The sequence below is a fragment of the Nelumbo nucifera genome, chromosome 2 (genome assembly GCF_055504915.1).
Source record: "Nelumbo nucifera cultivar China Antique chromosome 2, China Antique-T2T, whole genome shotgun sequence".
Taxonomy (NCBI): Eukaryota; Viridiplantae; Streptophyta; class Magnoliopsida; order Proteales; family Nelumbonaceae; genus Nelumbo; species Nelumbo nucifera.
Window position 1 is genome coordinate 12,056,501 of NC_142650.1, and position 14,554 is coordinate 12,071,054.

At 39.8% G+C, this 14,554-nt stretch overlaps 2 protein-coding genes across 2 annotated transcripts; one reads left to right on the forward strand and one right to left on the reverse strand.

The window, feature by feature from the left end:
* The first annotated feature begins 5,314 nt into the window (after positions 1-5,314).
* Positions 5,315-9,055, forward strand: LOC104597257 (uncharacterized). The gene is made up of 2 exons (XM_010258712.3): positions 5,315-6,824; positions 6,954-9,055. The coding sequence occupies exons 1-2, from the start codon at positions 5,974-5,976 to the stop codon at positions 7,591-7,593; spliced, it is 1,491 nt and encodes a 496-aa protein (XP_010257014.1). The 5' UTR covers positions 5,315-5,973; the 3' UTR covers positions 7,594-9,055.
* Positions 8,856-11,293, reverse strand: LOC104597256 (uncharacterized). Its single transcript, XM_010258711.3, has 3 exons — positions 11,070-11,293; positions 9,444-9,644; positions 8,856-9,115 (listed from the first exon to the last, which is right to left on the reverse strand). The coding sequence occupies exons 1-3, from the start codon at positions 11,178-11,180 to the stop codon at positions 9,080-9,082; spliced, it is 348 nt and encodes a 115-aa protein (XP_010257013.1). The 5' UTR covers positions 11,181-11,293; the 3' UTR covers positions 8,856-9,079.
* Positions 11,294-14,554: the final 3,261 nt, after the last annotated feature.

A 14,554-nucleotide genomic window follows, 5' to 3' on the forward strand; every position in this document is an offset into this window, starting at 1 on the left:
GATTTGAGAGAGATTCTGGATTTGCGACTTGTGAGTAGATTCAGATCTGTAATCTGTTTGAGATTTCAAAAATCAGAAATCAAAAGCATTGAGAGAGAGGGAGGACCATTACGGGCTTTGAGTTGCGGCATTGCCTCACCTGAGAGAGAGAAGGAAGAACAGGTCAACGAAAGAAGAAGAGTAGGGCACTACCATACTAGGGTTTTGAGTTTCAGATCATCCCCCGTCCCCGATCCTCGTCGGAGAAAGAAATTCCCCTCTGTCTCTGACCCCGACGGGAAAGAAACCCGAATCCCTGACTTGAGAGAGATTCCGGATTTGCGACTTGTGAGTAGATTCAGATCTGTAATATGTTTGAGATTTCAAAAATCAGAAATCAAAAGCATTGAGAGAGAGAGGGAGGACCATTACAGGCTTTGAGTTGTGGCATTGCCTCACTTGAGAGAGAGAGAGAGAGAGAAGGAAGAACATGCCAACGAAAGAAGAAGAGTAGGGCACTACCATACTAGGGTTTTGAGTTTCAGATCATCCCCCGTCCCCGATCCTCGTCGGAGAAAGAAATTCCCCTTCGTCCCTGACCCTGACGGGAAAGAGACCCGAATCCCCGACTTGAGAGAGATTCCGGATTTGCGACTTGTGAGTAGATTCAGATCTGTAATATGTTTGAGATTTCAAAAATCATAAATCAAAAGCATTGAGAGAGAGGGAGGACCATTACGGGCTTTGAGTTGCGGCATTACCTCACCTGAGTGAGAGAGAGAGAGAAGGAAGAACAAGTCAACGAAAGAAGAAGAATAGGGCACTACCATACTAGGGTTTTGAGTTTCAGGCTTTCAGCCGCCGCATCTGTTCTTTCTTCTTTGTCTGTCAAATGGTAGTAGAAGAGTCTCTCAATGGAAGAAGAAGAGCTGAAGAGTAGGGCAGTACCATACTAGAGTTTTGAGTTTCAAGCTTTCAACCGTTGCATTTGTTCTTTCTTCTTCGCTTGTTGAGTGGTAGTAGAAGAGTCTCTCGAGAGTTTTAAGTTTTTGTCTTTTTAGTCTTTTACTTTTTTACTCTTTTTTGATTTTTTGTAATTTGTGTAATGTTTAATTAATTATTAGTTGAAATTGTTATTTGTTAATCAAATAATATATAATATAATAATATATTATATATATTATATTAATTAGTAGGGTTGATCACGGGTCGGGTTGGGTCGGTTTATTGAGGTTTTTCCAATCGACCCGACCTGGTCGGATTACCTGAGATGGAAACCGAAACTGACCCAATGTTAAGCAAAATCGACCTGGTCAGTTTGAGTTAGGTTGGGTCGGTTTGGGTAAACCGTCCCGAACCATCGATTTATGAATTTGTACAACCCAAAACTGACCGGTGCTGATGAAAACCCGATCGACTTGGGTTGGGCCTTCTTATGAACAACCCTATTAATCAGGGCTTGGGTGGGGCGGGGATTGCATCCCCACTCCCGTCCTTGTCCCCGATCGGGGATTCAATGTTAGCCCCATCCCTGACCTCGACCTCGCCAAAACACTCTCCATATCCAGCCCTGCCGGGTCAGGGAGCCCAGGTACCGGTCGAGGATGAGGAAAATTGCCATCCGCCCAAAGCAAGTATCGCCATTATATAGTAAATATATTTTTAGAATTAATTATTATGTGAAGCAAAAGAGTATAAAAAAGGCATGAAGAAATAATTTTTTTAGTTTTTATTATTAAAATATTGAGAATAGAAAACGGATTCAAGAAAAATGAAGGTTCGTATTATTTTTATTATTTTTGTTTTTTCTAAAAGCAGTTTTTCTTGGTAATTGATTTGAGACATAGTGGTTGTAACTTGTAACTTTTGAAAAAAGGAAATTTAGTACAAAGGTTTTACTACAATATCCTTAAATGGCATAGAGAGAATTAAAACTGTAATTTTTTTTTAATAATTTTCCCAAAGAAAATCCTAGATTCCCACAAAGTTACTTCTCAGTTAGCAACATTCAAATTTGTAATACAAATCGGGCTCCCATGCCCAACTAGAATCGTTGAACCCCAACCCTAACCCTTACCCCTGATTCAGCTGGGGTTGGCCAAATTTCGTTTAGTCCAAACCTGATGCAGGATATATTCTTTTTGAGTCAAATATTCAATTTGCACCTTTATTATTCTTTTTGAGTCAAAGAATTAATCAGTAAGGTGAACGAGTTTCAACATAATTACATATATAAAACACAACTATGATTTTGGAAAACTCGTAACCAATCTACTGGTATCATGAAACTGGTAAGCAATTAGATGGTATTGATCAGTGGTTCATATATAGATTTTACTTTTTTTTTGTTTTGTTTTGGTAATTAGATTCACCCGTTTATATAATATTCACATATAGAAATATGTGCACATGTTATTGTCCAAAGGCCTTAATCCTAAACCCAACTTAAAGTTGAATTTGGTTCATAATTTTAGCCGTATCTATGGCTGTGTTTGGTTTAAAGGAAAATATAGAAAAATTTAACAATCTTGTACCCAAACATAGCCTATGAAATTGTGAGTTACGAACTTGTACCCAATATCCATCACTACAATGTACGACCCCCAAATATTAGGACACTTGTATATCTATCTATATAATTGGGTTCAGTTCTCACAAGACCATGTTCACACTATTCACATAGTCTCATTATAGCCTTGCACTGGGAATATCTCCCATGAAGAAAAGCATACAAGTACGGAGATGTTCCTAATGCCCGGCTGTAAAAAGCTGTGAGAACAGTATGAGCATGGTCTTGTGAGAATTGAAACTAATGTTATATCTATACTACATAAAGTAAATAATTGTCTTGATTTTGGGGTTTATCAAACTTAAATTTGATTACAATGTTAGAAAATGCCCTTGCACTAGTACTATATGAAGCATCATTACACTAATATCATATTAATCAACACTAATTTTGGTTTTCATGTAGGTCATAAAAATTAAATCCAAATACTATATACCCAAATATTTGCATGCATACCTATCAAGAGGAGATGTTCCTAATATGCGAGTGGGAGTAGACCTGTTCATGGGCCGGCCCGGCCCTCGGATGGGCTTGAACCTCGGGCCAAAAAGCCCGGCCCGCAATAAATTCGAGCTGGGTCGGGATTTGCCAAAATAGCCCGGCCCGGCCCGACCTATAATTAAACCTAAAAACCCTAGTTGAATACCCCTCTTTTTTTCACCTCTTTCCCTTATTTTTCCAATCGAACCCTTCTTCTCCACATCCTTTTTCCCTTCTTTATATTCTTTTTTTAATGTAAATAAATTTTGAATTTATATTCTTTTTTTAATGTAAATAAATTCTAATTTATATTGATTATTGAATAGGGAAAATTCTATTTTTTTATTAGCTCGGGCTCGGGCTTCGGGCTTTTTATCAGGGTCGGGCTCGAGCTCGGGCCTAACATATTTCCATTAATAAAGAGTAAAAGCCCGGCCCAGCCCGGCCTGGCCCATGAACAGGTCTAGGTGGGAGGCGCTGTGGGGCGCCAATCTGTTCTCGGTTATATAGATGCCACTCAACAAAGCTTACCCAAGGTCAAGCTCTTTTCGTCAATATAATTGGTTGTCCCATGCAAGCTTTTAAGCATGGAATCCGATTCTTTGAGTGTTATTCAGGGCCAATCATTGGAGTTTTTCGTCTCCTCTCCCACTTTCCCATTGACATGGGATTAGGGTTAAGGGTGTCAATGGACTGATTTTGGATTAGACCCCATCCAGTCCAAAATCAATTTGGATGGATTGGACTGACCAACAAGACATTTTAGATTGGATTAATCCAGTGCAAAATATTTATTAGATTGGATTGGACCTGGTATGTTCGTAACAAATTTATATTGGATTGGGTTGGATTAAGCCAATATCTGGTCCATTGAAACCAATCTAAATAAATTGAACGGTCTTAAGTTGAAACCAATCTAAACACACACACACACAGATATATATATATATATAGAGAGAGAGAGAGAGAGAGAGAGAGAGAGAGAGACCGGGCTTAAGTTGAAATCAATCTAAATCAAAATGAATTTAAATAAATTGAACGGTCCAAACATTGAATTGGACCAGTCCAAATTGGTCCAAAACATTTATTGCATTGGATTAAACCTTGTCCATTTATAATGAATTTACATCAGACTGGGATCGGATTGGACCAAATCGAATCCAATTGACACCACGATCCCCATGATAGGTAGGTTATATTCAACATTTTCCAAATTACCTTATTTAAATTGCAGTCATAACATTGAACCATCCGATTCTATTGGAGATAAAGAGGAAAAACGGAAAGAAATGCTTGAAGCTCGAATCCAATTGAATATTTAAAACGTGAATCGTTGTGCCCCAGTTAACAGTTAAGAGCTACTATGTGCTGAAAACTTCAAAGAGGTTTGACGTTTTACACTGTCAAACTCAAGGTGATGGTAGCAAGGATGGGTGGAGTATGCTTCAACTTTAAGAGATCCTTGCTAAGTAAGGTCTGTTTGGTGTCTTGGTCTTTTTCTGTTTGGTTAGAAAAAGATTTAGTCACCAAAAAATGATGTCCTGAAAAGACGTACAAAACCCGCATGGTGCAGAAAAACACACCTTAAACAAATAGTCTTCAGACTACTAAAATCTTAATATATCATGTTTTATCTGTCAGATACACCGGAAAATCTTTAAAAAAAATGCCAAACGACACCCAATTAAATGGATTTAGACTACTTCGAGGTTAAGGCTTAGTTAAGCATATATACCTAAGTTAGGCGCGGGTTCTTCTACAGAAATATTAATAAAAATGGTCAACACTCAGACTTCGATGAAAATCCTCCCAAACGTGTGATGTTTGGTTTCCAGCGTTTTCAGCCTAATCATGGAAAAAACAGGGGGAGGGAGGGCTCATCAAGTTCGACTGGATGATGGGTCAAATTCTCCATCATTTTCATGTTCTCTTTCTGGGTGCGTGGAGAATCGTCCCTTCTCATCCCTTTCTTGGTTCAGCCTTATCTTACCTAAAGAGAACCATATAATTACTGACAAGTATTAATTCAGCTAATTGTTAATATAATCGATCCATGTTCCATAACAAAAATCAAATTAGCAGTAGCGGTCAGATAATAATCGTATGGAAAGGTTTCATTTGTTCTTTCTCACCTCTGCGTTTAGAATTAGAAATATATCAACCTTAACACAATAGGGACCGGATAGGCCGGAGACAAAACCATACACAGCAGAGAGAGAGAGAAGAACCTATCACGAGTGAATGCGCAAATGTTCTATATACAACGAGTCTTACATGAGATCCATACTCGTGATAGGTTGTGTATAGTTTTGTTTCCAACCAATCCACTTATCCAGACTCAGGACAAAGATGCAAACAAAAAAAAAAAAAGTCATTCACAGTAATACAAAATACCATACCTGCAGCTGCAGCATTTTACAACAGTACACGTGACAATTTACAAATCACAACGGGTACTGTTGTAAAAGGGAGTCTGGCTTTGCATTTTGAGTAAGGCTCAGTTTGGAAGGAGTACAACAAATACATCTTCTTCCAAACTGAGTTTAAGGGGCAAACGGATTGGTTGAAAAAAAGAGGGAGTGTGGGGCCCTTCGCCCTTGTAACTAGCCACTTGTCTTATTCCCAGAGTTTTCATTGGTACGTGGACTAGTGTTGTCAGCACAAAACATAGAAGCTCCCCCAGTACAAGAGAATTTCATTACTTTTTGGCATGGGATAGTTTCTTTTAGATCCTCCCCACCTAATGGCTAATGAGACTACTCATTCAGACGTTACTTGCAGGGAACTAACCAATAGATTATATATGTGCATGCTTATCTTTTTGACTTGTTTTTCCTCTCAAGAATCTTCACTGTACTACTTCTTCATTCACTTTTTCAGGTCCTTAAATATTAACCCTACAGCTTACGATAACAGGTGCTTAAACACCACACCAGAGTTACGCCATGGCTTTTTGCTGCATTCCTGATGTATGGTCCTGGATTCATAACCTCCCACCCATCACCCAATGGAGATCAAACTCCACCTCCATTTGCATCTGTTCCTCATCAAGATCAACCCAACCATCCCTCCATCTCTCCATAACCAGAAACCTTCATGGTTCATTTGTTTCCTTCTCTATTGTTGCGGATTTCAAGCTTCCCGTCTCTCTCTGGACCTCAAAATCATTTAAACTAAGCACCAAGACACTAGAGTCATTAGACGAGGAGATCGTTTTCAATCTGTTCTTCAATATCATTAATGCCTTCCTCAGCTATGGCCCCAACAAGAGCAACTCCTTTGTCAACATCCCTACATTAGGAACCGTTGGCAATTTCAAGGACATCTTCAATCTTGCTTTCCTCTCTCTCACCTTCCTTATATGCATCTATGAAGCCCCCGGAGATCTCAGATCAGGATGCCTCAACTCCCTAAGGAATAACTTGAGCAGCTCACAGTCGAACGAAGCATCCAAGCTACTCATGAGGCTCCTAGGCCCCAACTTAGAAGAGCAATGGATGCGATCACTAAACCTTGCCATAACTAATTGGATCATAGAGCTGAAGGAGCCCCGTCACACACTCAGGACACCGTCGCCCTTGTTTTCCTACGCAATCTCAACAGTCGGGCTATGGAAAGTCCAATTATATTGTCCCGTTGTTGCCATGATGAAAGTAGAAAATTCAAGCAGCAATTCGGATGAACGGTTGCAATTCTCGCTCAAGTATCACCAGCTAGAGGGTGTGATCCAGTTTGGTTACAAGGTCATAGCTCGAGAAAAGTGGGTTGACGTGATGGTGAGCGTCGATAACATAAGGTTAGTTAGTACCTATGGAGTTGTGTGCATGAGATGAGCTGAAGAGAAGTCTGATCAAATCATATGGAGTCCGGGTGCGGGTGGGTGTTTGATTTTTCTAATGTTGTTTTTGGCTTTTAATTTTAACAGATGCGATGTGATCCAGCTGGTGCCTGAGACCCTAATGGCGGAGAGAGGAGCTGGAGCAGCTGAAAAATATTTTCCTTCGCGGGTATCCTTGCAACTCACCCCAACTTTCCAACCCCATGTATTATCCGTAACGGTGAGCAAATCATCAGATAACCCAACACGAGAGATTGGCCTAGAGAAGACAATTGAAGCTGGATTTGATCCCCCGAACTCTTACCTGGGACTAAAAGTTTCGGCCGCAGAGACTGTGACATTGAGCTTGAAGCCATGGAAATTTGAGCAATCTGTGCATGGAAGCAGTGCAAATTTGAATTGGTTCCTCCATGGCAGCATAGACGGACGAGAAGTTTCGTCTAAAAAGCCTTCACTGTTGGAATTGGTGCAGCCCAGGGCTTGGTTCAAGGACCGGTATTCCAACGCCAATCGGCCTTTTACCAGGCAAGGAGGAGTGGTTTTTGCAGGGGATGAGTATGGAGAGAGCGTGAGGTGGAAGTTGGATAGAAGGGCCATAGGGAAGACCTTGGAATGGGAGATTAAAGGGTCTATATGGTTAACTTATTGGCCAAATAAATACAGGACATTTTATAGTGAAACTAGGAAATTGGAGTTTAGAGAGATCCTCCACCATCTTCCTATCTAATCTAAAGCCATAAATAATCCTGCCCAGCCCTGACACTATATTATTGTAGTATATATACAAATATTGGTAGAAATAATGTTGCCTGTAACGTAGCTTTTCTGAAATTTCTTCTCCACTCGGCTCCTTCTGTCATTTTAATGTTTGGGCGATTGCATAGCCCTAGCCCCTAGCCCAACACCACTAGCGGTTGGGGTAACACATGAACATGAAAAAGATCAAAACCCCATCACGATCTCATACAATCATGGAAAATGACACCAAAAATTACAATTACATCCAAGTGCTAATAGACTTGCTCTTTAGTTTAGAATTGGCCCCCGGTTCTAGTCATCAAAATAAAAAAGAAAAATTGGCCCGTTTCGAGCACAGATTCTTCCGTGCGACAAACAATTGACAAAACACCTTCAAATGAGCCCTGTATATGCATCTAATAACATGACTCACTGAGCCCAACAACAAGGTAAACTCTTTCTCACCTGAGTTTAAGTTTAACCAAGTAAAACATAAAAAATTGGTGCAAATATGTGCAAGGGAATGGGAATCACTCATATGTGAGTGTGATTAGTTGAGAGGACTAGTTAGGTAATTTTATCTGAAGCAAAATAACCAGCTTGTGGATTTTATACTTGCCTAGGCGCGTAAATACGAGCAAATGCCACTCCATGCAAAGCCCTCCAATCGCGCCAGCAAGTGACCAGATATCCCTCATCTTCAACTTCAAGAGAAAGCTGCACAAAGCTAGGAAACAACATATCTGGTCGGCGCTTTCTTTAACCGGGATTGATAATAATGAATATACCACGAAGGGAGTGAAAACAGAGTAGCTTAGGCTTGGACACAGATGACAGATGTTTACATAGTATATCACACAAACTGAATTTTTTTATAAGAAGGGTTTCTCTTGCCAACCCAGTTCATTCATGGTAACAGGTGAGACCAGGGGTGGCAGTAAAAGTCAGGGTACACAAAATCTAGCCCTACCGTCCATGACCTCTAATGCCACAAAGTAAGGAAGACTATAACTGTGGCTACCCGCACAACAAAAGCAGCCACCAAAGACTAGGGAAAATAGTTTCATTCTTTTAATGCTTTTGTTTCTAACAATTTTCTTCGCGGAAGGTTGCATAAAGCATGTGTAAGGGAATAATATTTAAAATCTACATATGTTAAAAGAGTTGAGTCATCTTATGTTTTGTCCTACAGGTGTCCTTATGGAAACAAAATTCAGGATTACCTATATGAGGCAGCAATATAACCAATACTTAAAAATGAAAAAAAGGATGAATTAAAAGATGTTACTGGCACTATTAGGTTCTACAATTCCCTGCAACTCGACGTGTTCATTACAAAAGATACCATAATATCATTTGTTGCTTCTCCACAACAATTATGATACCAGATTAATGGATTGCTATAGAGTTGCTTCTAGAAATGTCATTTAGTCTGTAAAGATTTCAGAAAACACACACCAGAAGTTCTACAGAATTTAGAATGTGGATCCATTCCATCCAAAGTCAGAACCCTGCACAATAGAAAGTAATAGAGAGTATCACTAAAGCTTTATGGTAGCACAAAATGGAATGGAATGGTACCCGATAAAAGTTCTAATGTTAGAAGGAAATGATCATTTGAGGGGGTGCCTAGAAACTTGTGAAAGCTGATAAAAATTCCATTCATGGTTTCAAACAGTAAAAGGCTATTTACATTATCTAATGCTAATGTAAAGCATGCAAACACTGTGCATATTCTTGACTTTGATGGGCCTAAACAAACAGGAAAAATGCAATGAGAACAAAAGATGGTCTATGATGACCCAATGGTGGGAAAAGTAAATAAATTCAATAACTTGCCTTAGTGTCATAGAATTTGAGGAAAAATCGTGACTTAGGAACGGACAACTTAGTTTCAAGGATTGTCGCAATTGCAGCACTCAGTTTCTTGTTTACTTCAGGATTTAGGCCCCCAATAGATACCAGCTCACCATAAGCTGTTGGTTGCTCAGTCCCACCAAACGACATGGGTACTGATCCCTTCAAGATGATCATCACATACTGTAATGAAATAATACAAACTTAGTGGAACTTTGACTCAGGTAAATTAAGATAGCATTACAAGCAAACAAAAGTGCATGCCCACAAACATTCAAACAAGCATATACACATATCACAGTTACAAACAAAATTTTGAAAATGCCAACATAGATAATGCAAGGTAGACTGTTAGCCAAGTCAAATTATACTTTCACAACATCATCTGTCAGTCATGCAAACACGAGGCAAATGAGAATAACTGCTGCTTCAGATTCAGCATTTAGATGCCAACCTCCCTTGGTAGTGAAGTCAGTGTTATGATACCACAAAACTAAAAACTGAGCTTATATGTCATCTCATCTCCACTAATAAATAAGCCAAGTGATGCCTACGAAATACCTAGGAGTATTTATGCTTCCACCGGCCAGGTCATGCCCTGCCCCCTGGGTGGGCTATGCAGCCAAGGTGGTTGTTCAGGAATGACCAAGTAACACCTAGCAGCAAGGTATAGAGGATCAAGGTAATAGCATCATGTGTTCTTTTATGATTTGTGTTTTCCCTTAAGCTCAGTTTGGAAGGAGTACAAGTACAAATATGTAGAGTACAAAACCTTGTATTTTGTATGTATTTGCCCTGTGCATATCTGTATTTGTAATCTTTCCAAACTGAGCTTAATTATACAATTGATGATACAATTGTAAATTAAAATGCAATAAAATCATTGGATTGAATTGTTGTGGTCTGGGGGAAGAGCTACCAAAAGAAAGAAAAATTAAAACAAAACCAAGAGCGAAATGACAATGGATTGAAAGGAGAAATACCTCCAACCATATGCCTCAATTAACTTGGGCGCTTCTTTCTTATTTTAAATGTGAATTTATGAGCTATTGCCCAGATTTACCGAGACATTTGGTTATTTTATGATCGAGGATACCAGACACTTGACTACTCCACCAACCACAAACAACCATATAGTTTACCAGATTACCAATACTCAGTTTTTATTTTTTAATGCATTAAGCTCCTAATCCAGGCACAAATACCTCTTTCTCTCAAAGTGAGAACCGGTAAAAAATTCCAAGTCCTGAGCTAATGCAATCGTTTAACCTCAAATATAAGGCGCATTGCCTCCAGAAGAACAGCAGGCATCTCAGCCCAATCTACTGAATTATATATGGGCATTGCGCAAAAAACAATCATTTAATGGCAGGTACGTCCCGATAAGAGAGAGATAAGAGGTGCTTTCACAATTTACATGCGCATAATACTAATTAAAAAAATCCATTCCTTAATAACAAATTTTCAAGAATTCCAAAATATATAGAAGGAAACTTACATTAAAATAGAGGATAATATTGACATTTCAGGATTTGCATAATACATGAAAACCGAAAGGAAAAAGAAAAAATAGATAGAAAAATTAGAGAAAGAGAGGGAGAGACTTACGGCCTCTGGTTTTCCGATGATCTTAGCGACGGACTTAGTGGCCTCAGAAAGAATGGAGGAAGTGTCGACCCCATCCAGGCTTATGTTGGTGGACAAGTTCAGGCAAGGCATCGTTTTCTTCTTCCTGAACTAACAACTAAAACCCTCGACCCTTCCTCTCTACCTCTCAATCTCTCACTCCACACACACACACAGTCACACCACGCAGATGACGAGGGAACCATCCGTTTTATTTGTCTAAACATTCTAGATACTCAAGCTCTCGAGCCTCGACAATCGAGAGAGGGTGCTTTGGTTAATTATCGAAAAAGCCCCTCTTTCCTAAAGAAAATTACGACCGAGCTCCCTCTCGGACCAACGACATACAGAGTGATACAGGGATGGCATCATGGGCCTCATCGCTTTAAGGCGTAGTTGGGGGCCTACTGCCCACCCGAAGGCTTAATCGTTGGTGTGTTAGGCTGTTGACGCGGAATCGAATCTTGCAACTAATAATTTGGGGAAAAATGGGTTAAGGGGAACTTATTAATGGTGCATGGTGTAATAAGTTTTGGCATTTAAGTATTAAATAAAATAATAATTATAAACATTTTATATTTCATATAAAAAAATAATTTAGAGGAAAGGAAATAACTTAGTTGATTTGGACATTATATTTAGAATAATAAGAAAGTTTTCACTTGATTTATTCAAAAGAAATTAAGAATTTGATTAGTCTTTTTTTTGTGTTGACCTATCTTAAAACACTATGAAAAACTAACATAATTTGATTTGCCTTATTAGTTTTCCATTTTTACTTTTTTATTTGGTCCATGAAATGTTTTTCCTACATATTTTAGATTAGATAATACATAATTTTTTGCATTAAATCACTAATTAACTGTTGATATTTGAGGCTTACACATTTTTACACCTCATTCTAACAAAGCTTAAGCCTCGCATCAAGGCATATGTCTCACACCTAAAGACTTAAGCCTTTTAAAACAATGATCATGGCAACTAAAAAAGGCATCAGGTGGGTTTGGGGCTCAGATCCTGATTTAGAGATGAATCCTTGTCTTTGACCCCGATTTCCATCAAAGATAAAAATTGTCCTCAATTTTCAATTCCCAACAGAGGCAAATTCTCCATAGGGACCCAAACCCTTGAATTTTTTTTAATTAACAAGATTTTTGAAAAATAAATTTAATTAATTCTATGCCCCACCAAAACAATCTCCATCCCTAACCTAATGAAGTTTGATGAGGGTAAAAATGACACACCAATCATTCATTGCCACATGGACATCCAGAGCCACTTAAAATCACCTTGACATCTTACGTGGCAGGACCTTGGGAGAATGCTCTTTAGTAGTTCAGTTTATGCCGCCCAAGTACAACCGACCTCGCTTGAAGGCAGATCGACAAGAGCGACCAAGAAGGACGACAACCACCTCGGATCACTTATGCAATCCGGAAACTGCAAGCTGGCGAGTTACCTGACCTCGTAAAGACCTATCTACATGGTTTGCCCACCTTGATCCATTCGAGCCACTTAATGACCTCAAGATACATAGAGGGCATGCCACCCACGTAGTGACAGTTATAGGCACATGACGCCGGATCTGCTCCTTACACATGACGCCTCACACTGACCTTGTAGGCACATCCCACCATGCATTAGGAGTATCTCCCGTACTTATGTATTATTATTTACGAGAAATGTTCCAATGCACAGTGGAACGTGCCTATAAAATCGTTGTGAAACGCCTTTGTGAAGAGCAGATCCCAATTCCTTTAATGCATACTTACTTTGCAGAGCCATCTTGCCAACCAGCTCGTGCATGTCTTATGTAAACACGTGCAACTAAAGGATAAATATGTAAGGTGACTTTAAAAATCAAGGCAAACATCCTATATAATAATGTCAGGACAGGACACATGAAACGTATATATAAGTAAAGAGTCAAAATATAATTTAATATCATTTTATTAAAGATTCAAAGTTTAACTTTTATAATCATTACTAAAACAAGACAACTACTTTTATATATATATATATATATATATATATGATAGATCAATTCATCCAACCTAATGCATACGTGTCATGTGAATAGGGATTATATCTCTACCCACAAAACACTACCACCATGTATTTGGAACATCTTTCTATGAATAATGAGAGATATTTTCAATGCATGTCGTTATGTGAAAAGAGATTGATGAGGGTGGATTTGGCCCTCCAATGATATTATGACACATGGCATCTCGGAACAATTAGGTGACACCCGGAACCACTTAGGCAACAACTTGTCTTAGCTAAGTTGATGGTGTCCCACCTGGTGGCCTGGCACGGGCGCCGACCTGGCAGCCTGGCCCAGGCGCAAACTGGTGGCTTGACACAGGTGCCAACTTGGCGGCCTGGCATAGGCACCGACTTAGCGACCTGCGAGACGTGCTCGCCGGCAAATTCGGCGTGCATATCCTAACACTCCCACGATCCTTGAAAGTTGGCCCATGTGCCGAACAATCTAGAGGGTGGTCAACGTGCATGGCGGTTGTCTCAGGGAATCTCGGACCACTTAGACGACTTCTTGGAAATCTCGGATGCAGTGCGTGAATCTTACGCCAAATTATGCCTATATAAAGGCACCAACCCCAATGGCATAGGGGGGAAAGTAAGCATATTCTAGCTCTCATACTTTGTGATTTTTAGCTCACAATCTACTATGAGAGTATTGATTTAAGCATCGGAGGGACCTCGCCGGGTTAGCCACCCTGGGTCCTCTGACATTGGTTCCTTGCAGGTCTCTAAAGAACTATGAAGCTCAACAATCAATCCAACTCGCCACCAGGCAGCTCGGCACCTAATAGGCAGCTCGGCCCAGTCAGTTTGGCACCTAACCTGCCCAGGTAGGACCAGTTCGGCGTCTAACCTACCCAGCTCGGCACCCAATCTGCCCCCAGCTCGGCCTGGCCAACCCGGCATCCAGGTCCTCATCCAGCAAAAGTTCTCCACTTTGGCCTCTGAGTCATCGGCCACTTGGAAGCAGACCAAATGATAAGATACTTAGCACGAAAAATTAGTACTTCACCAAAAATTGATTCATCAAAGATGTTAGAAGAATTTGTTGGTAGGAGATCCAAATTCAAATAAAATTAGAGAAATGCTTTGTAGGAAATAGCAAACCAGGTTCTGGACATTCATATCCCAACATACTTTGGATCTGCTACTCACAAAATGTTTCCACATTCCCTATTCACAGAATACCACCGTTGTATTGAGAACAATGCACAACTGTAATGTTCTGTCTATAGGAATGTGGGAAGTAATTGTGAGTAGCTGATCCTAGCCCATCAAAACCACAACTAGAAAAGTCAAAATGGTTTGGGCCTTGGGGAGTTAAACCCATCAGAAGAATTGTCTCTCAAGTCGGCCCATTCTGCCTTATCATTATTGAAGGGGAAGAGAATATAAGGCCAAATAAAGGGCTGAAAACCTGC

What these genes read in the sequence shown, in the direction of transcription:
- LOC104597257 (XM_010258712.3), top strand. Translation starts at nt 5,974, where the DNA reads ATGGCTTTTTGCTGCATTCCTGATGTATGGTCCTGGATTCATAACCTC. An exon ending in GTGAGCGTCGATAACATAAG is followed by an intron (nt 6,825 to 6,953) that starts GTTAGTTAGTAC and finishes TAATTTTAACAG; the next exon opens with ATGCGATGTGATCCAGCTGG.
- LOC104597256 (XM_010258711.3), bottom strand. Translation starts at nt 11,180, where the DNA reads ATGCCTTGCCTGAACTTGTCCACCAACATAAGCCTGGATGGGGTCGAC. An exon ending in TCATCGGAAAACCAGAGGCC is followed by an intron (nt 9,645 to 11,069) that starts GTAAGTCTCTCC and finishes ATTTCATTACAG; the next exon opens with TATGTGATGATCATCTTGAA. An exon ending in TCAAATTCTATGACACTAAG is followed by an intron (nt 9,116 to 9,443) that starts GCAAGTTATTGA and finishes TCTATTGTGCAG; the next exon opens with GGTTCTGACTTTGGATGGAA.